This window comes from Hydra vulgaris, chromosome 12, assembly GCF_038396675.1.
Source record: "Hydra vulgaris chromosome 12, alternate assembly HydraT2T_AEP".
Classification (NCBI taxonomy): domain Eukaryota; kingdom Metazoa; phylum Cnidaria; class Hydrozoa; order Anthoathecata; family Hydridae; genus Hydra; species Hydra vulgaris.
The window spans coordinates 47150476-47174260 of NC_088931.1; the positions used below are offsets into that span (position 1 = coordinate 47150476).

Here is a 23785-nt window from a genome sequence, read left to right on the forward strand (position 1 = left end):
GCTTAAGTGGAAACTTTACACGTCATATGTGGAATGGAAATGATATTGTTTGGTATCATTTAAAAAAACTATATAACGATATATAATGATATATATATATATAAATATATAACAATGAACTAGAGCATTGTTTAAAACTTATTCCAAAACTTAAATCTAAACATTTTAACTTGACACCATATTCTGTAATGAATCTTCGATTGGCTACCCAAGTATTAAGTGAAAGAGTGCTACATGTAATTGAAAATTATTACCCTGTCATTACTATACAAACTTATAATTTCTCTGTCTTCCATCAATGAGGTTACCATTTTAGCAATATCAATTTTTTTTAGGTTGCTTTGGCTAGTTTTTCTCTGAAACAAACTTTCAGTTACAATAAAAATATTCTGACACTCTTTTATTAAAGCAGTTGAACCCCCTCTGTTCTGGGAACAAATTAATTTTTGATCAATGTATCTGCTGTAAATTTTTTAAGTATTTCCATTGTGTCCTGATTTATTTTTGAATTATAACTTGTATTGTTTCTTGTTTTTTTTGATAAGTTTATGTACAACATAACCAGCTAAATACTACAATCCAACTAGCTTTTGTGCACTTATTGGTTTCATTTTGTTTTCTTCTTCATAAGCAGAGTTTAGTTGTTTTTTATAAAAACTCAAAATATGATTTCAGATATGAAGCACTAATAAAGCACATAAACGTTTATCCAAATTTAAAATATAATTATGGGCATACAGAATAAAGCTGGAATAAAATTTTGATAAAAATATCTCAGCATTTCTTGATGACCTGAATTCAGTTAATAATTTGGTTACTTTGTTGTACAGGTTATTATTAAATTCAAACTTATAACCTTTAATTGTCTGTCTTATCTGTTCTGGGTAACAAGTGTTGTAGAATAAAGTATTGTAGAATAAAGTATTTTGCCCCTCCTCCACAATATTTGAAAACATGTTAATAGTTAAATGATCAATCGAATTTTTCTCCTTTGATACATTACTAATCAATGGGTGTGCTGAATTTACATGTCTTTTTAAACCTCCTTTTGACTTGCAAATTTTTGCACATGTAATACATGAAATTTCCTCCAAAGAAGTTACCTAAAAAGTAAAAGCAAAAAATGATAATGCGTATTTCTTTGAAGAAAGGTAATGTGTATTTTCTTTGAGAAACCTTGAGATTAAATTTATATAAGAAAAAAGAATCGTACACCTTTTTAAATGCTTTATTGATATCCTTTTCATATATTTTATCTAAGAGATTCATCTAAAATATTAAATTTAACTACTGCATCTGCATTGATCATGTGACTTATATTTTCTTTTTTCAAGTTCGGAAAAATAACAATAGCAAAGAACAACGAATGAAACGACAACACCAGTTTTTCCACTGAGGTCTTCATATATATACATGCTTACACATACATATATATATATACATACATGTTTACATGCATACATACATACATATATACATGTTTACATGCATACATACATATATACATGCATACATATATACATGTTTACATGCATACATACATACATATATACATGTTTACATGCATACATACATATATACATGTTTACATGCATACATACATGTTTACATGCATACATACATATATACATGTTTACATGCATACATACATGTTTACATGCATACATACATACATATATACATGTTTACATGCATACATACATACATATATACATGTTTACATGCATACATACATGTTTATATGCATAAATACATATATACATGTTTACATGCATACATACATACATGTTTACATGCATGCATGCATACACACACACACACACACACACACACACACACACACACACACACACATATATATATACACACACACATATACATACATATATTTACACATACACACCCACACATAAACACACACACTTTCATTCAACTTTAAAAACTACATAGAATTTTCTATTTATAAACATAAAACTAAACAACAAAAAAATTGCTAAAACCTACCATTAGATTCACTTAAAGTATTTTTTTAAAAGTTAATTCAACTCCCTAAGACCACGAAGGCTACTACAGTCAAGGAGGATACTTTAATTGTGGTTAAAACCCTCTCTCAACTCTATAACTCCGAAACAAGAACCTTGATAAAAAAGGCCGCTATGCAGAGAAACAAGTTGATCGCAGTATTACCAAGGACGTGGTGGGGATAGAACTTGGAATCTCTTGCTTATGAAGCAAGTGCTCTACCACTACACCACTACCGTATTCAAATTAAGTCTAAATAAATGATAGATTTTTGACACTGACAGATTCATTGCAAATATAAGCATAATGATACAGATAACAGATTTTTGATAACGATATTTTTGTAAATTAACAATATTTGAATGTGACAAATTAAAATAAAAAATTATGGAAAAAAACAATATTGGTAAATTTCATATAGCTTGCCATGTGTCAGGAACTATCAGAAGTAATGAGCAGTAATTCTAAAAATTCCAAGAAAGTAATGAAAGTTTGAAGAAGTTTCCATGATTTGAGTATATTGAGGGCATTGAATAGCCTATCAAGCCAATTAAATATTGTCCATTTTGGATTACTAACATAACTGTCCACTATGTAAGTTTTAGTTGGCAGCCAAAGCCTCACAAAATGTATGTAATCAGATATTACATACATTTTGTTAAGTGATTGGTTGAAAATGGGACGATTTTAAATTGAGTTTTCTCAAAAACCATTTAACAAATGGTTTTTTTCTTTGATACATACATAAGTAGTTTTTTGTGCATGGGTGTAGTTTCGCTTACATTTGCTTTGCTTTTGCAATGTTTAGTAACCTAAGTATGAAAACATAAGAAATATTTTGAAATTTTATAAAGAAAATCTTTCCTGTTTATATTCAGTAACTTTAAAAGCTAAAAAGCATATAAAGTTCCAAAATCAACTGTTAGAATTGTAATGAAATATTTTAATGAGAACAAAACCAGCCCACATTACCCAGATTGGCATTTGGCAATGCCAACGCAGAAGTCAATCTGACTTTGCTTTATTACAGTATACAACTACTGATCTAAATCTCTAAAGGTACCAGCATGCAAAAATATATGAAAAAAGTTTGTATTTTTGTAATTATTTGCTTTTTCAAGTCAGATATTTAATTAAAAAAAATCATTCATTTTTTCTTAAATATGTGTTGTATTCAAAAAACCCAGGCCTTGTTAAGAAACGGCAATTTGCATACGTATTTAGCAGTTTTATGTTAAGCGAAAACTTTTTAATTTTGGAATATCTAAATTATCTTCTAATATCATTTATGTGACCTTTATTCAGAAAACATCAGGTCGTAAAAAAAAGCATTTAACTGTAACTGAGTTTTTTAAAGAAACAGATTATTTTATAAATAAAATTTTTAAATTAAATGACTTTAAATCAAGCATGATTTTAAAACTTTAATTTTAATTTTGAAGGAATGTAAAACATGTAAGATGTAGAATCTAAAATTTAGTTTCAAAGAAATGTAAAACACCATTTTTTTTTTGTTTCTTAATAATTCTTATAAATGTCATGTAAAGTTCTTTGACATTACTTTATGAACATAAACTATGTTTACGAAAATCTTACTGGAACTGATAAAATCTATCTATAAATTGTTTATAATCTTAATTTAAAATATTACATTAAATACATGAAAAACAAAATAAAATAAATAAATCATGATTAACAAACAAAGGTCTAAGTATATAATTACTTTAAGAAATAAATTATAGATTTCATCAGTAATTTATAATTTAAATAGATTTAGATTTCATCAGTAATTTTTGTTATATTAGTTTAAATGATTTTAATACGGTTTAAAATTAAATTTAATTACAGCATGGTACTTTAAAATACGCTAATGACGCAACTTAAATTTTAACAATGTAAATATTAAAGCTCTGTTAAAGTTACTTTTATTTGCGCTATGCATTTTCATTACGTAATAAAATCTTATAGTCTGAAAACCTTAATTTACATGTTTAAATAAGCCGTAGTATGCCTAACAAAAACAGTTATTAAAAGCAATGCTTTTTATAATCAATCATTACCTCTTTTGTCACAGGATGCAAAAAATTGAAAGTAAAATTTTGCAGAACTGACCATTTTTGTCACCTAAGTAGCCTTACTTAGGCAACATGCACTTTTTTGTCGCTTTAAAATCACAAAAACAGGTAAGTATTGCACAATCAAGATTTAATGACAAAAATAAAGCAAAATTAATAGTTGGCTTAATTCATCGAAATCCAACTCAGTCACATTAAGATTTAGCTATAAAGTTTAAATGCAGCAGATCTTTTATTCAATGAGTATTAAAAAAAAAGCTTCTCACAAAAAAAAATACTAAGAAGGTCACTTGATGGAGAAATGTATTAGGGAAACTAAAAGTTTGCTCAAATTAGTGTCCAAAACTATTTGTGCATTTTAGACGATGAAACTTACTGTAAAAAAGACTACTTGATGCTTCCAGGTAATCAATACTGGTATCAGTCAAAACATTTTAAAGTGTCTAACAGATTTAAGTACATTTGAGCCAAAAAATTTGCCTGCAACTTTCTTGTATAGCAGGCTATTTGCAGTTGTGGCTTTAAAAGCTCTCCTTTTATAATAAATCAAACTTTGTCATCAGATATATACATGACTAAATGCTTGCAAAAATGACTGTTCTCTCTAATTAAAAAACATAAACGACAACTTTATTTGACCGAATCAAGAATCGATTCACTATTCCAAAACAGCAATTTCTTAACGCGGATTTATAGGGGTTTGGTAAATTGGGATATAAAGGGATAGGCGCAGTGAAGCAACTGAGGGTTTGGGTAGGTAGCCAAATAAAACTTATGTTTGCATACCTTAAGATCACCATTGGAGTTTGACAAGAGACCTTATTAATGTTATTGCTATTGTTAAAATATAACATAAAAAATACTTGATAGGACCATTTTTCTTAAAAACTAGGTAATCAATTTTCTTTATAAAGAACACCGATTTTAAATTGTTCAAGATTTAAAAGTCTTTTCTTGATTAATTTTTTTATTTTAATGTTGTATAATAATCAAGATTTTTTTTAATTTTTAAAATCAATATCAAGTTTATTTACTAAATTTACTCTAAAGAAATGTTGTACTACAAAACATTAGATGTACCTTCCAAAAACAGATATGATCACAAATTTTATACAAAGGCACATAGACACTTGCTCAATTCCAGATAACAAATTCCTAAAACAATAAAGAAACCTTTCCAGCTGTAACTTACACTGATTTATTAAATTATCTATTATTTTCACCAAGTTCTTATACATCTGGGAATATCTTCTTATACATCTGGGAATAAGACCTATAAATCATTGAAGCGTTTAAATAAGAAATAACATATTTAGTAAATTTTTTAGGTGTTTCATTCTCAAAATCTAAACAATACCCAAATTAATCTATGGATTTTTTCAGAATTTAATATCCACACTGTAATTGCAAGGTAAGCTTTGCTGAAACTTTGATTGATAAAACTGTTAAAATGTGAGAATCAAAAACAGTAACCAAATATTATTTATTAATGGTTACCACCAAACCCACCAGCAAAGTTAACAAAAAAATGTTTTTTCAATTATAAATCAAAACTAAAGGCAGCTATTATATGAGCAATCCTTAAATCAGCTCATGAATACTCTACTGAATTTTATAATTCTTAAGTACCAGAGGTGTTGTTAAGTGTTCTTTTTTAAAAAAAAATATGCTTAGAAATTAAATTTCTATACAGTTATAGAAAAATAATTACAAGATATGATTGAAATTGAAAAAACTCGTTATCATAAATTAGAAAAAAACAATTATCACTTAAAAAAGACTAAGAAAATTACTACCAAGTAAAAATTCAACTTCTTGTTACTGAATATTAATGCTACATTTTTTTGTATAGACAGGAAAAAGACATTTAAATTTATGGAATTTTTTGTGAAGAAATATTAACATACTAAAAGAATTTTAAAAATGTATCATTATCCTTAAAAGATTAATTTTGAAACTAGTAAACCTGAAAACATTGAAAGAAATGCTTTATCATTTCGGGATCTAATTTATTACTGTTACATCAGTTCAAAAGATAGTAATATGATTGTAAGATGTACCAATATACATTGTAAAATTAAAAATTGCTGAAGGTAAATGGTTTTGAGACAAAAAAACATTTACATTAAGAGATATTATACATTTAAACAAACATTCTAAAAGTAAAAAAATGCATGCTGAGAAAAAAAACTTGGTTGAAAAAAATGTTGAGAGAGAGAAAGAGGAAAGGTTATTTAATATACATTTTAAAAAAAATATCTCAAGATAAAATGATATTTTGTTTAATTAATCTTGTAAACACCTGTATAGTTTAATGACATTATTTTTAAGTTATTGTTTAATTTATTTGCTAATTAAATGCTAAAGTTAATCAAAGCAATACTGAATGAGCAATTTTATCTAATGTTGTAAGAGATTCTCCATCTTTAGTAAATAAAAAATCAACTAGTATCAAGTCAATGAGAACAAGACTTTTTGTCATATTTTACAATTTCAGGAAGTTTAAAAAATCTAATTTTCTGTTTTTTTTTTCATAAGTTTTGATATATAATTTATAACACCTATTATATACTATAATTAATATTTTATAAAGTTTTATGTGCAATAAAACGCTACCCTAAAAAATTATTTAAAAATCCTAATGCTATATTTTTTATTATATCAGCTTTGTTTACATTTTTATCCTCTCATAATGGCAACATTTCTTAAGTCACGTGACCCACAGGAACACTCTATAACTTGATAAGTTTCAAATATTTAAAAGATCGTCAAAATGTTAAAAATTATCAAGTTTTTTGTTGTATCTTAATAATTTGTTATGAAAAGTTAAAAAACTCTAAAATTATCTCCTAAGGTTTATGCAAAATATAAACTTGTCTCAGCACTTATGGATCTTATAAAATTTGCAAGATAAAATCCAAATCTAGTAGACCAATAAAATTTGATTTGGAGCAACTACATTACAGCTAACCGAAAGCAGTCTGATATCAACTATATGCTGCTTTAGAAATGAACCTGGATGCATTCATGGTACATTTGAGCTCTACATACATAAAATGAAAAAGACATCCAATCTTGTTGTTTGAACACCACACAATAACTAAATGTTATGCAGCATCTAATTTACACTTTATGTTCAATTGATATAACTATATCAATATACCAGAGATGAGAAGTGGGTAGTCTAATTAAAGCATACCAGGAAGTGCAAGTTAGACACTTGCACTTCCTAGTTTTGGTATCACTTGTCCAGGTTTTGTAGTTGCTCCTGGTATCACTTGTCCAGGAACAACTACAAAAACCAACTTTGAAAGATAACCTAAACCTTAAATATGTATTTAAAAGTTTTGTGGACATTATGTACTATCAACTGCTTCCAACAAACATCACAACTGTGGCAGAAACCTACTGTGCTAAAATAAATGAGCTTTAAATACTAAAAAATCACCCGGAGCACAAGAAAGTTTAATCTACATAAAAAAATCTACATGGCAAAAATTATTGAAACTTGCCTCATTTTCCCTACTCACTGAACACAGCTGTTTTGCTCAATATAAAAACAAACTTGACGTCATGAGTTTATCAAAAATAAAAATATTTCCGCATAAAAAGTATACAAATTCACAAACTTTTAAATAATAGTTACTTTTTTCTATAAATATTTTCATCTTCAATTTAAAAAAATGTAAAAGATCCATCTTTCCTTGTTAAATAAATATTTACATTAGGTGGAATAAAAATAAATATTGCAAAATTTTGATTAAAAAATGATTAAGAATCACTTTTCTGGTTTTCGCATATTTTGCGGAAAACCTGAGATGGGTCAACTAAGATTTGATAACATAGCTATGTACTTGATAGTTGAAATTTGAAACACTTAGCCATGAATGTCCATTCTATCAGATTCCTACATCATCCTGGTAATTTTTTTATGTGTAAATTTTTGTTTTTATTTTAAAACAATCACCTGACCTCAAATACTTTACTAGTAAAATAATGCTATTTGCTTTACCAACTTTAATAATGCCTGTTTCAGTTAACAATTAGGTTTAAGTAAAATTCTTTTGATTAATCATAGTCATAAAATAAATAGTCTGGCCAGTTGAAGAGCGCTTTTGTTTATCTTATTGTTAGCATTTTTTTAGAACCCAGTCTACTAACTAGTGCACACTGTTTGAATACAAAGACTCATTTAAGAATAATATTTACAAAAAGGTTGTCGATTTAACCTTGGTATTTGCAAATGCCTGGTGCTAATTGTTCCATTTTCGGTTGTGGTACTTCTCAAAGAAATAAAGGTGTTTCACTTTTTAAGATACCATCCACTAATGACGATTTCAACAAAGAATGAAGAAAAAAAACTTATACACATTATAACTAAAGATAGAGTAATTGACAAAAGCCTAAAGACCCAAATAAAAAAATAAAAATTATTTATTTGCGAAAAGCATTACGAGGCTAACATGTTAATTGTCAATCCAATTAAAACTACTCTAAAGCCTGGTTCACTACTTAAATTAAATCTTCCAGTTAAAAGCTTTTCATTGCAATGCCCTTCTTCGTGTTTGCTTATTCCCAAAGCACGAGGATCAGCTTCTTTTATATCCCTAAAGAGATCAGCTTTTCCTTCTATATCAGATGAAGCAGTTAATTGTAAGTCATATAAGTCTTTTAAGGAATTGGTTAAACGTATAAGCTTTCAAAAACTTGACTGGGATATAAATACTAGTGAAACTTTTTTTAAATTGAGTAAGATGTTCACTGTTTCGAAAAACGAAATCTACATTGATGATAGCCTCTCATTTACTATTCGTATATTTTTATGGCTTCAACCAGATAATTATGAAATATACTTGCATTTAAAAAGATCAATATTTAATACAACTACTTTTAACTTTATTTCAATTTTGTTTTCATATATGGTATGCCCTGGTATTACAAATAAATCAGTTCTTATGGATATCTTATTCATGTTATACCTAAAAAGTTTGAATTATTTAATAGTTATTCTTTACCTTTAAATCAAACAGAACATATCTGATCTCTTTCATGCGAAGTTATTATTACTAAGGATGAAATTTGTAAGGCATGCCAATGTCTTTATTTGTATATATTTGTAAAGCACGCCAATGTCTTCAGTCTCAAGAAAAAATATCTTTTCAAAAAATAGTGATAAATTACTTATTCCAGCTAAACTTAGAGCTCCAATATCTAAAACTGCACAAGAATGTGTAAAATTAACCCTACAAAATTATTGTTTAGAAAATAAATTGCTAAAAAAGAACATAAAAGAAATGCAAAAGGAATTAAGTAAATCCTCTCATCTTGTCAGTGATGACCTACACAAAGACTTGGTTTCAATCAGATCAAAAACTTATAGGACAGTCACTCTATTTATGAAGCTATTTTGGGATGAGCAGCAAAAATACTTAAATACTTCAAAACATGGAATTCGTTATCACCCAATGATTATTTGCTATTGTTTAGGCCTTGTTGCAAAGTCTCACGCAGCTTATGAGGAAATTTGTTTTAATGAAAAAACAGATTCTGGATTTGTAATTTTACTAAGTCAAAGGCATTTAAGAGACTACAAAAACTATATCCGACCACAAAATGGATTTAACCATGAAATTGTCAATGAATTAAGTTTAAAGGTAAAGGATTTTTCTGAGCAAGAACAGTTTATAACTCTTTTATTTGACGAAATGAAAATTAAGGAAAATTTGGTTTGGGATAAGTATTCTGGTGATCTTTTTGGATTTGTTGATCTTGGTGACACAAATATTAACTATGCAACTCTTAACAAAGTTGATGAAATTGCAACTTATATCCTTGTTTTCCTTGTGAGAGGTATTATAAACCCTTTTAAATATAGTTTTGCAATTTTTGCTACTACAAACATCCAAGCTATTCAATTATTCCTCTTATTTTGGAAGGCTGTCAGTATTTTTGAGCTTTCATGCAATTTTAAAGTAATTGCTACAACAAGTGATGGTGCCTCATGCAATCGCAAATTTTTTAGCATGCATTTTCATATGACAGAAGAACAAGATACAAACGTTAAATTTATTTATTGCATCAAAAATAAATTTGCTGATGATGATCGTTATATATATTTTATAGCTGATCATTTACATTTGATAAAGACTGCTCGAAATTGCCTTTTTCATTCTGCATCAGGTAAAGGAAGATATATGTGGAATACTTATAATCACATTTTGTGGAACCACATATCTGAATTATTTTGTGAAGATCTAAACTGTGGCCTTAACAATTGTCCAAATTTCTTCTTAGAACACATTAGGTTAAGCCCATTTTCCAAAATGAATGTAAGATTAGCAGCTCAAGTACTTAGTTCATCTGATGGCACTGCTTTAAAGGCATTTGGTCCTGCTGAATATTGTCAGATGTAAAATGATTTTTTTGATCGTGTAATGTGAAAAATATTATAGATTGCACTAGAAATCAAAATCGATTTTCCAAGCCCTATTATTTGATGAATGATAAAAGACTAATATGGTTGACTGAAGTCTTTTTAAAATATTTTGAAGATTGGAAATTGTCTATAGATCAAGGACCTGGAAATTTTACTAAGGCTGATTGGAGGAATATGTTTTTATCTTGGCAAACATATGAAGGTATTAATATTACTGTTCATTCAGTTATTGATTTAATTAAATACCTTTTAAATATGGGTGTCCAATATATTTTAACTGAACGGCTAGGTCAAGGTTCATTAGAAACTTATTTTGGCCAACAACGAGCCATTGGAAGAAGAAAGGATAACCTATCTTTACATGATGGGTATAATAACAATACCATAAGAAACCAATGTACTTTCAAACCAATTATAGGAACTAATAGTCTTGAAAATAATCCTGAACCAAAGACCTTTACCAAAGAGAAATCACCACGCCAAAATTGGAACAAAAAATGAACTCATCAAAGGAAGGAAATTAAAAACGGCCTTTTTCATAGCCACAAACTTTAAAAGCATTATTTGTATAAAATAATTGTGTGTCTATATATATATATATATATATATATATATATATATATATATATATATATATATATATATATATATATATATATATATATACATACATACATATACATATATACACATTTGTCCTTAGTATTTGAAAGAAGGGTTCCCAAGTGCGGTGGTGGTGTAGTGGTAAAGCGCTCGCTTCATAAGCGAGAGGTTCCGAGTTCAATCCCCATTACGTCCCTGGTAGTACCGCGCTCAACTTATTTCTCTGCGCAGCGGCCTTGTTTGTCGAGGTTCGTGTTTCGGAGTTATAGAGTTAAGAAAGGGTTATAACCACTATTAAGTAGCCTCCTCATCTGTAGTGGCCTTCTAGGCCTTGAGGAGATGAATAAAAAAAAAAAAAAAAGCCTTGAATACTATTTTTTAGTATTCAAGACTTGGGAACCCTTCTTGAAAATAGTGAGATGAAAAGATTAAGGTAGATTGTTAACCTTTAAAATTCTCTAGGAGGCTGAAAAGTGACTCTTAGCTGAAGTTGTGTTATAAAGAAAGAAGAGGCTAAAATAAAATTCTTAACATTATTTATTTCAAAATTATTTTAATAAAATAGTAAAAATAAATAACTATTAAACTAGTTTTAATTAAATAACATTTGATACTTAAAATAAAAACTTACTTAATTTCATTTGGTTTTCACTTTATTAATCATTGCATCTCTCCATCATGCTGCAATATAGTTCCTATGCAAGAATATGTTTTTAATGACATTTGTGGCTATAAAAAATAACCTTTTCTAATGTCTTTTTTTTATCTAAACTATTCCGTGGAGTTCAAAGTTCCTTTCTTGATTTCTTTTCTTAATGAATTTGTTCTTTTGTTCTTAGACTTGATTTTATGCAAGTTTACAAGGTCCTTTGAATAGGAAAATGACCAAACACAAATATAAAGAGTTAAAAGATGGTCTAGAAGATTGAGAGACATTTCTTTAGATACTTTAGCAGAAGAAAAATTGCAAATTTTTGAGAAGTGAGATAAAACCCCAACATCTTGAAGTAACTCTGCAGTCATCTTGCTGCAGTCAATATTTTTACATAAATTTTTTTTTGATTTTCTGAATGCTATTTCTGCTATTTTAAATAGTGACAAAGCATCAGAAGATTTAAACCAAAGACCACTTCGATTTTTTAAACTAGTAATTTTTTATTAGTATCATGATTATACTCATCAAAATAATTAGAATCATTTTTCACAATTTTTCCAGCCAACAGAATTGAGACTGTTTCTTGACAATCTGGTTTGCCAACTTTCTAAATAACATATCCTTCGATAAAAAGTACTAAATACATACCCACCCAAATATTCAATTAAATTTTTTTCTTTATCTGTAAACTTAATTTCATCATCAATAACTAAAACTGAGGTGGCATTTTTAGACTTAGTTAAGTTTGGCAGAAGGTCATAGACGATGATAATGTTTACATCAAGCCTTCCAGGGAAGCGTGTGTGGTTGCATGCCTTGTTTGTTCACACTTCAAGTAATTATTTTAGACAACTTGACCACGTTTTTATATAGTAAGTGTTTTAAGAAGTTGCGGCAAAATAAAGCTATGAGAAACTAAAGAGAATAAAATAGCAATACTCGAAGAAAAGAACTGAAGACTATACGAAATAGAAAATCTAAACAAAATGAGTTAAATAAATGGAATATTAAAAAAAAGAAATTCTTCTCAAAAAAAAATGTAACTAAATATTTTATTGTTTTTGCTTTCTTATTTTTAGATCGTTTGTTATTTTCCACACCAAAACTGATACAAGTCAAGGAAAAAAGTAGAAAAGAATATAGCAAAGATAAAAATATTTTTTGATATACAATTTTTTCACAACTTTTTTCAGTCAATATTGGAAATATTTATAATTTGTGCAAGAAACTTGAACAATTTTTAAATTTGTTTTTCAAATGTTTTTGCTAAACTTTACTGTTTTTATCAATGCACAGAAAAGCGAGAAAAAAATTTTTTAATAAGTTTTTTATGTAAAAAAAAATAAAAAGTCATTAATACTAATATTTAAATATAAAATATTTGGTTGTTTCCAATAACCCCATTGAAATAGTCTGCACTTTTGTAAGATTATCCAACTTGTGCATTTAAACCCTATAGTTTATTTCCTGATGAACTATTGTTATTGACAATGCTCCAAAAGCTTGTGGGTTTATGCATTGTTAATTTACTAAACTTTTTTAACAAAATGTTTTGGAGCCTATTTAAAACTTTTTTTTAAGTTTTTAAATACATTTTTTTAAACAGAGCAAACGTTATGTTCAATATCTCTAGTAATTCGTATTAACATTGGAAACTAAGCATTATAAAAGAATCAATTTAAAGTATTTATTAAAAAAAACCATGTTATTCTTTTATTTAACTTAATGCGTCATTGCAAGAATTATTAATCAAATAATATATTTTACAAACAAATAACAATTTATTTTCTTATTTTTCTATTATATAAGTAAATATAAGAAAAAAAACGTCAAATATAGCAAAAACATTTTTAAAAGCGAAGACATACAAAACAAAGTTTTGTATGTCTTCGCCTTTTAAAAATGTTTTTGCTATATTTGACGTTTAACAAAAGTTAAGTTTTTTGCCATACTTATTGAAACGTTTTATAAGTTAAAAGATGTGAATTGCCGTGGTCAGTTTGTCTAAAAAAATTACTTTATATGTGGACAAACAAGGCGTGCAATCGCACACGCTCCCTGGAAGGCTTGTTATATTGTTGAAAATTAGTTGAGAAGATTTAATAAAACTATAAATAATTTGGAAAAAATGTCAGTTACTTTTTAGCCAAATCAATATGGAATTTACAGAAGAAAAACTTTTCTCTTTATGCAATATACGAAACCATCAAATGAAAGGAAAAGCCCAATGAACCTTTCTTTTTTTAAAAAAAAAAATTCAAAAATTGACAACTTTGTATCTATAAAATGGCACCCATCTATGACTCCTGTAAAATATTTAAAATCTGCCTTGATAAAAAAAGTGAAAGTTTTAAAGTATCTGTTTTCTACCTGAAAATTGTTGGGTTGCATTTATGGTGAACTTCTATAAGTACTCTTGTCAGGCATTGTACCCAAAACCTTGTACCTTAAAAAAGAATCAAAGTTAGAGAACACTTAGCGTCATATTTTTTGCATCATAAAACCTAATTTTCTGACACATAGCTTATAGATTCACAACACCTTTTAGTTTTATTAAACTTACACAAATCTGATAAGTTGCTTTTATGTAACATAAGTTTTACATAAATATTTGTGCTAACTTTAGAAATTAACTGGTATCTGTAATCATTCTGCTGCAAAATAAAACACAAAAAAAACATCAATAAATAAAAGGTGGACTGCATGTTTTTTTAACTGTATTAAAGTTGCATGGATTACATATCTACATATGTTTACATAGGTAAAATATAATCTTACATTCTCAACTTCATGTAAAATGTAAAATCTTACATTCTCAGTTTTGGCTTTGAAATCGTGTGCAAAGCAACATTCTTTTCCATTCTTGCAATTGTTGTGAATATAATACCTAAAAATAAATAATTTTTCAAAAATAAATAAAAAATGTCATGATGAATTTAAAAATTCTTGTGAAAATGAAAATTAAGTTGGCTTACTTGCAAAGTTTATTTTCTTTTTCCATTATTAAACAGTCAGAAATGCTTTTTTAAAATTCATATGGATATATATTTTTGCATAAGTAAGAACTAAAGATAACATAAACTACAGTGTCTCTATTGTGCGCTAGAAAATATTTACAACACACGAGAGCAACTCATTTAATTGACTTAAAGTAAAATAACTTTTTTTTACAGAATAATTTTAAAGCTCTCAATTTCATTGAACCTTAGGTGTTAAATTAAATAAATTAAATTGTTCTATAATTGATAAATATTTAAAAAAAATCTCTTTAGCAATAAGTTTCTTTCAAATCAAATTCTGGTCTAAATCAAATATCCAAATTTAGCTCAAACCAAATTCTGGTCTAAATCAAATTTCTAGCCCGAATTTTACACTGAGATTTCTTTATATTAAAACAATTTTTATATTAGCAGCTAATAATATTTTGTTCAAATCAAACTCCAAATATTTTTCAATAATTGGACCAGAATTTGATTTGAACAAATAAATTTAAAAAACCTTCAAAATAAATTTAAAAATAACAATCATTGTAATTAAAACTTTTAATAAAAATTGGTAAAAAACACCTATAAAAATTGGTTAAAAACACCTATAAAAATGACATTTGAAACTTAATTTCAAAAATAGTCTTTAAAGATAAATTTAAAAAATTTAATTTTTTATTTCTTCCTTTAAGTAATTGATTTTTAGAATTTTTTTTATACTGTATTATTTGAAAAAAGAAATATGTTAATAAAATACAACACTGTTTATATTTAAAATATAATTAAAATCTGTTATTTTTAATGTTCTTTGATTTTAGGCCAATACAAACCAAATTAAAACTAAGATCAAAACAGAAAGATCGCAGATGATTACATAATTTCTTTAAATAGAAAGATCACAGATAATAACAAAATTTCTTTAAATAGAAAGACCATAGATGATAACAAAATTTCTTTAAATAGAAAGATTACAGATGATCTCATAATCTCTTCAAATATACTCATTCCTTAAATTTTAGGTTTTCAGAACTTATTTAAAAGGTATTACAAAAATGCAAAAACTGCAATTAATTTTAATAAGAAAGTAGTCAAACACTTCAGCATTGATAAACTTAATAAAAATTTTTTAATGGTGTACGAAAGAATGTCCTTAATGTTTGATTAAAACTAAATAAGATGTTTTTATCAAAACCCTTAGGTACCCTGACACTTGCCGGTTATCAGCTAAGCAATGAATAGTATTAACAAAAATAAATTACAACTTTTCTTTAAACAGATCTTCTAACATAGTTCCTATTACATAAAAGTAAAAAAAAAAAAACAATTTTTTTTAAAGAACGCAAACACAATTTACAACACAATAGACATAGTAAAAATGTTATATTTTATTACTATTAAATATATATAACTAAATGTATTATACATAACAAAGATGCTAAAAAAGCTACTTAAGTCTAAAAAAAGAAAAAAAAAAAACAAAAAAAAATGAAAGTTAAAAACTTTTACTTTTTTGAATTATTACTAAGCATCACTGGTATAAATAATAAATTATTTCTACGGAGCAATATATACTTTATGTAAGAAACCTCAAACTCATTAATTATTATTTTTATTTTCTTTGGGGAAGCTTATACTTGACATAAGGGACTTCAACATCCTCTCCTTCTGCATCATTGCAACAAAGTTCAAGGACAAGTATTTTTACATAAGGCTTAATTTTCTTTTTAGAGATCTTTTCTACAGTTTGTGAAATGCTAGAAATAAAAAAAAAATAAAAAAAGATTAGGCATGAAAATTAATCAGAAAATGAGTTTTAATAGAGTTAACTTACGGTGAAGTCAATCTCTCTTTTCTTTTATCAGCTGCCAAGAAAAATGAGTATATCATCGAAACCCCTTGTGAAATCATTGTAATTTCAAGACCAAGTTTCTAAGAATAATACACAAATAAAGATACTGGCATCTCTCTCTCTCTTTATATATATATATATATATATATATATATATATATATATATATATATATATGCACACACACACACACGCATTTCTAAATACATACACGCAGCCCTCAGAATTAGGAAAAATGAGGTTGACTTTTAACTATTAGAGGTCAGCATCAGGTTGGCAAAAAAAAAGGGGTACAAGGGGTTTACCATAAAACATAGAAACAGGGTCGGCAATTTTTTGTCAACCTCAAACACTTTTAGGTCGACAATGAGGTTGGCATTCTGCCATGCCTAATTCCATGGGCTGTACACACTGTGTATGTATTTATATTAGTGTGATGACTTTTTTACAATCTTATTTCCCTGTATCATTATTTGATGAGCTTTTATTAAAGATTAGATAAAATCTTACTTTCAAGGTAATTTGATAAAAAAATGTCAAGCACAAATTGACTTAAAACTTTTTATTTATTATATTTTTTGCCTAATTTTTGAGGTCCCTTTAAGCAGTTACAAAATTAAACATAAGCTTCAGAGTCATAAATATGCAACATTTTATAGGGTCATCAAACACAAAAGGAAGTCAATTATTTACGATAATATTATTGAACAAGATGAATCTTAGTGAAAGGTTGTTTTTATTGTGGCAGGAGTCATAAAGGTCTTGGAAAACTTCGATCGTACGCTCACAGCACCGGTTGCTTCGGGCGTTGTCAATTGGAGATTGGTAAATTTTCCAGTGGTTTTGCAAGCATTTGAGACCTTTTGAATAGTCACTCAGCACTGCAGATAGTTCATCAAAATCTTCAGCATGGAACAATTGACTGCGAAATCAGTGGTAGACCCACAAGTCGGACTTTTACGCAGCCTGTTACAGGTTTCAGGCATCAGAATAAACACAAGAAGGGCTAGAATGCTTCAAGAGTTCCAGCATGCATTGTGATGTTTGGGATTACTCATTTGCAAATCTCATTTACCTCAGTGTGGTGACGGATGGTAAAGAAACTTCATATCGCCTCTCCAGCCGCCTGTTTCCTTATTCTCATTTTTACTGTTGCTGAAGGCTGATTTCAATTTATTATAACTACACATCAAATCCTTCACAAAGAAGTATTCAATTTTTGGTGATTCAGTCAATCCATTTACCTCATTGTTCTTGACAATGCAAAGAATGCAATCCAGCACATGGTGTTGGAAACTTGTGGACATGGGTTTGTGTTAACCTTTCTCTTCAAACATTTGGTGCTGCCAAACAACAATGCCTGTCTTCTTGCCATTATTTACAGTTGTTGTATCGTTAAAAGGACTTCATAATGTGTTAGAGAAATTCAGCTTACAGGTTGAATTCCCCTAATGCATAGTGAGTTTCTTCTGCAATTGTTTGAGCTTTCCTATCTTTCAATTTAAGCACAGGGACTGGAATTTCAATGCCCTCACCAGAAAACAGATAGCAATAAAAATTTATAAACTAAATAAAATTTTAATTTATTTTGTTATTTCAAAAAAAAACTATAATTCTATTTACTTTGTTGTAATCTCCTATAAGATTAAAGATTTAAAAAAGTGATTTGAATTGATAAATTGTGAAAAGGTGTTTTATTGGATTAGAAAATAATTAGATCCATTCACATTTTCAAAAGGAAAAAGATGAATTATGAATGTTGGCTTAATTAAATGACAATAACAAAAATGCTGTGATCTGTTTTAAAAAAATGGGGATAAGGAAAAAAATGCGAGACTGATTTTATTTTATTATCAACTAAAAATAAATCAAATATTTTAAAGAATTAATAAGACAAATAAATGCTTGTTCAAGATGGCAATATATATTTTTTTTCTCAATATTTTATCTTTAATAAATTTTTTTAAAAAAAGTATTAACTGTTGATTATTTTTCATATGTTCCTTACAAAATATTACCTTTGAAAATTATAATTCTATAAAAAAGAGGTAATGATAAACCATTATCACAAAAGAGCTTAGAAAAGCGATTATGTTATGTTCAAAACTAAAAATAAAAAAGTCTCAGATTGATAAATCGAGATTTCTTTGTCTATTTACAGAAAACAAAGAAATTATGTGGCGAACTTAAATACAAAAGTAAAGAAAATGTATTTTAGTAATACTAATTCCTTTAGGTCTTCCTTCACATCCCTGTGGAAGATATCTAACTTTAACTATCTAAAATATTTAACTTCTATTTGACAAACAATGCATTATCTCTTAATAGTTATGGAGAAACTTCCTGGTTTTCTCTATGCAGAACTCTGTAAAATCTGTCTTTTAATTTGGATGTTTTGCTCAAAAAGTGATAACAATCTTATCAATAAAATTTGTAAAAAAAGACTCTGAATTGTCCACAAAATATTTTATCTCTCATTGGATGATATGCTTAAATTAGATAATAACTCAAAGATCCACCTCAGAAACTTGGTTTTTAAATCAATTAATGGCTTAAAGCCAAAGTTTATTTTAGATCATTTTATTAAAAAAATCCTCCCATAGATTTTACTGTTGTAAAAATTAATTCTATTACTAATTGTCTCAAAACATAAATGTATAGGAAATAATTTATGCAGAGCCATCTCACTATGAAACTCTCACAACAACTCTTGACATGAAACCATGTAGAGAGTTCATATCTTGCTATGTTAACTTTCAACATAGTTTCATAGACAATGAAACCATGTTGGTACATGTTCTAAAGATGTTCGAAAAAAGAATTGTAAAATGGTATGGGAAATCTTGCTTTTGTAAAATTTGTAAAAAACAATTTGTTATACTTATTGTAGTTTATATATAACCAGACTAATTTAGAATTTTATGTAAATTTACAACTATTCATTTATTTTTAAACTTTTAACCCTCAATACTTTAGTGTGTACTGTCTTATATAGTTTAATATATTAATTGCAATATTATATATATTAGATTAATGCATTCATTTTATTTAGTTTATTGTTTTTAAAAAACTATTGTAAATGATCAACAGAAAAGAATGTTTTTAAATTAAAAGTGTTTCTTTTTGAAATGTGTTCACATTTATAGATTTACAGATAATACTATCAATATCAGTAACTCTATACTCTAAACATAAGAAATGTTCTGAGTGAAAGTCAACCTTTTCTAATTATTACAAATAGGTATAAGAGCATAAATAAGAACGTAAAATTATATGAATAAAGTCAGATTATGTTTGAACAAAAATAACCTTTATTTTGTTAAAAAATTATAATGCCAAAAATGCATATCAGCATTTAGGCAAAATTTGTCATCATAAATCAGCAAAATTGAAAAACCTTGGATGGTAATCTTCCTATATTTGTGAGAGCACAATATTTAGCCCTGAGCTGCAAAACAGATTAAGGACCAGCGAAGTTGATTTTATAAGGCCCAAATTTTATTGGAAGACGAATTCAACAGAAATCTAACTTTTAAATCGAATTTTAAAACCGTTTTAACTGACTTTTTTTTTTCCTTTTTCTTTGCTTCCAACAAGGCAGCTGAAATTGCAACTGATTTGATATATGGTTTCCGAGAAAGATCAGAAGTAAGAGTTAATCCTAGAAGATGAAGAGTAGATGACTCATCGAGTACATCAACTTATTGCGATAACGATTGGCTAACATATTGTGATAACGACTTGGCAAGAAATTTGATTGATAATATAAATAATATAAACATTAATTTATAATTTGTGTATAAACTAATTTTTATAATGTGTGTATATAACACAATATAAACTTATTACTTTTCTAAGAACAACGAAAGTACATTTTCTAAAAGCCATTTTTTATAAACCTAAGTTATTATTTTTTTATATAGAAAGCTCATAACTAACCATATTTCAAAACATGATGATAAACAAGAACAATTTGTGTCTAAAACAAAAATCTAAATTCTAAAAATGCAGTAATAATGAGAAATCATGTTATGTAACCTTTACAACTAATGTTTTTAAAAGAACATTAACAAAAGTACAATAACAACTGTCATTAAAATTTTTTCAACATCAGTTTTATAAAGGAAAAAGTCCGTGAAGAATATTATGCTAAATATCCCACTGTTTTTACTAGGGGTGCACCGATGCCTACTTTTACCGTACATATCGATACGTCGGCTCTAAATTCGAATTTGTACTTTTTTCTTTTTTTAATAATAGATAAATTAGGATTTTTTTTCAAATATGTTAACGCTATGCTTAATTGCTAAATGCTCAGTTACTTTGCTTATTGTTGATTTATTTTTTATTTAATTTTATTTTTAAGTTGAATTTCTAGAAGTCAGAAATTTATATATTAGTATATTTATACATTTTAGCAGCTATAGTGCAATGGTTAGTGCGCTTTCCTAAGAAGCTAGAGATCTGTGGTTCAACAACAACTCTGGTTGGCATTATATAACATTATTAAAAGTATTACTATATCATCACCTAAAATTAAAATATACATATACATATACATAAATTTCTAACCGTGATAGCTAAGTTGGTTAGACCACTGTTAAAGTTAGGAATTATTATTAGCTGTAGCAGAATGATTGCAGGTTCAAATCTAGGTACTGCCTATTCAGTGTATAAGTAGTATGAAGGGAACTCATCTCAATTACATTCTAAAAAAAAAAAGGTAGAAATTTCTACTTTAGGGTAGGATATGTGGTATACCCTCAGTAAGGTATTCTTCTAAGGTAGAAAATAATACCTTATTAAGGATATATCACATATTCTACTTTAAGGTACATATTTCTACCTTTTTTTAATAGTTTAGATCTGCTATTACAATGTTTCCTTTGACTAGTAAATAAATAATCTAGTAGAGTTAATGAAAGTTATTGTTTATTGCTTATCTAACTTTATTCTTGGAATTAAATTTAGAAATAAACTAAAAGTCTAATATTATGATATAGATGAAAATAAACATTCAAAGCAATTTGTAAATTTTACATTATATTTGCAATTCTTGATTTGGAACTTATCTCTTTTTTCATTTTCAGCATTTTTTCTTTTATTTGGATCCACAAGTCATATAATTGCTTTCTTAAGTTATAAATAGATACTAAATGCAGGAAGATCCTGATAAAAATCAGTTCAAAAAGTATTTAAAGGTTTAGTGGTTGTATCTACAACCACTAAACCTTTAAATATATGATATTTCAATATAATAAGTTAGACTTATACATAGATATGTCAAAAGTTAGACTTATACATAGATACTTATACATAGATATGTCAATATAATAAGTTAGACTTATACATGCATTTTTGTTTCTGAAAAGTTAAAAAATTGATTTTTCAAAACAATCAGCATAGGCCTATGGTTACAAGACCGATGCTGGTGCTTCGGCTATGCATTAAAAAATGTTTGGGCTGAATTTTTTAAAACATTTAATTTAATCAAAATTTTTTAATTTTGATTTAAACAAGAATAAATGCATACCAAGAAAAACTTCATTTTTTTTTAGTCGAAGCTCGCCTTATCTGTTTTGTTGTAGGCCAAAAAGTCAGCATAATATACGTCGCAATCTACAGACTTGATAATTTGTTCAAGCGCATTTTATTCCTAAGAGTTTCAGTACACGATGTGATTGATTGATTTGTTTGTTTACATGATCGATCTTTTACACTAACAAAAAAAATCAATGATGCCATGCACTGAAACTCTTAAGAATAAAATGCACTTAAATAAATTATCAAGTCAGTATATTGCTATGTATATTATGCTGACTTTTTGGCCTACGACAAAACAGAGAAGATAAGCTTCGACCAAAATAAAAAAGGTAATTTTCTTGGTATTCATCTATTTTTGTTTTAATAAAAAAAATTTAGCCTAAACATTTTTTTTTAACGTTCTCTTTGATATAAACACAACATGTCTCGGAGGTTTGGGATCCCTTTAATAAGTAATAAAAGAATTTCATGCTAAAAGAAGACTTTTCAATTAATGATTGTGTAAGACACCTTTTTTATAATATATATTATTAAATTTTTTTTTTTTTAAATTGATAATTAAAATTAACAACTATTGAATTTAATTAAAAGTTAAATGAATTTTTGCAATTGTTACAAATATTAACTGATATATAAGCCGAATTTCTATTTCAAATTCAGTACCGAAGTTGAAGTCAAAGTCAACTTCGCCTTTCAGTAAACTTTGTAATCTGAATTTTAATGAATATTCACTGGTCCCTAAAAATAGATTAATGTGAGGAAGGGCACATAGTTGTAACTTACATGTTTATATAATTAATAAATGAATTACCATAAAATAATCCATAAGTTGTTGAAGATTCATTTCTGAACCATCTTCCATTGTACCATCAATTAAAAAGCTGTCCCACAATGTAAATACTTGATCATTGTACTATAACAATAGAAAACTTAAAACTATAATTATTCAAGAATCTTACATAGTCTTAATATTTTATTATAAAACTCCATCAACGGCATTTTATAGAAACATAACTTCAGACAATCCTTGATAAGCTAAACTCTCCCTTAGAATATAAATTATTTTTATGGAAAAGTCAAATTCATAAATTAAAACCTTTTTAAATTTTTAAATTAAATGTTTAAGTGATCAAATTTGTTCTTAACTTTTAAAAAAATAAATTAAACTAACTTAAGACATCCCTACTAGACTTAAAAATCCATGCAATTAAAACTTTTAAAAATTAGGTGGATGGAAGGTCTTTAACAAAATCAAAATATAAAACTGGAAAAGTTTTAAAAAAACAGACATATATTTAAAAAAAAATCATTTAGCAGCATTAACATAATTTTATGTAATGCATGTTGTCTTTGCAATCCAAACATATTTGATACTCAAAAAGATCAGCTAATTTTAACATGAACAAAACCTTAAATAATTTTTCAAAATTATTGAAAATTATACAACTAATTTATTTTTTATAGTTAAAAAAAATTAAAAAATAGCCATAGCTATTATATTTGCAAACAACTTATTACTATAATTTATTCTTTTTTTTTGCAGAACTATTAAAAAATCTTATTTTATTATGAAATGATTTTATTCATTAAAATTGAAGAAAACTTTGAAATATGTTT

At 27.0% G+C, this 23785-nt stretch overlaps 2 protein-coding genes across 10 annotated transcripts in view; both read right to left on the reverse strand.

Annotated features, from left to right (window-relative positions):
- LOC100211465 (probable E3 ubiquitin-protein ligase makorin-1) overlaps nt 1-14884 on the reverse strand; it is a 35050-nt gene extending 20166 nt beyond the window's left edge. For 4 of the 9 annotated variants that reach the window (XM_065813482.1, XM_065813480.1, XM_065813478.1 and 1 more), the window contains exons 1-2: nt 14767-14884; nt 14603-14678 (exon numbers count right to left, since the gene is read on the reverse strand). In XM_065813482.1, coding sequence (XP_065669554.1) covers nt 14603-14678; nt 14767-14792 — 102 coding nt within the window. In that variant the 5' untranslated portion in view covers nt 14793-14884. Of the gene's footprint in view, nt 1-5177; nt 5253-11767; nt 11832-14161; nt 14238-14354; nt 14446-14602; nt 14679-14766 lie in introns of those variants that run through there. The other 5 variants (XM_065813484.1, XM_065813483.1, XM_065813481.1 and 2 more) reach the window with 5 other exon arrangements.
- A 1153-nt stretch (nt 14885-16037) lies between these two features.
- LOC100215063 (ubiquitin-like modifier-activating enzyme 1) overlaps nt 16038-23785 on the reverse strand; it is a 72572-nt gene continuing 64824 nt past the window's right edge. The window contains exons 24-26 of the mRNA XM_065813487.1: nt 22980-23081; nt 16607-16704; nt 16038-16529 (exon numbers count right to left, since the gene is read on the reverse strand). Of these exons, the coding sequence (XP_065669559.1) occupies nt 16385-16529; nt 16607-16704; nt 22980-23081 (345 nt within the window). The 3' untranslated portion in view covers nt 16038-16384. The remainder of the gene's footprint in view (nt 16530-16606; nt 16705-22979; nt 23082-23785) is intronic.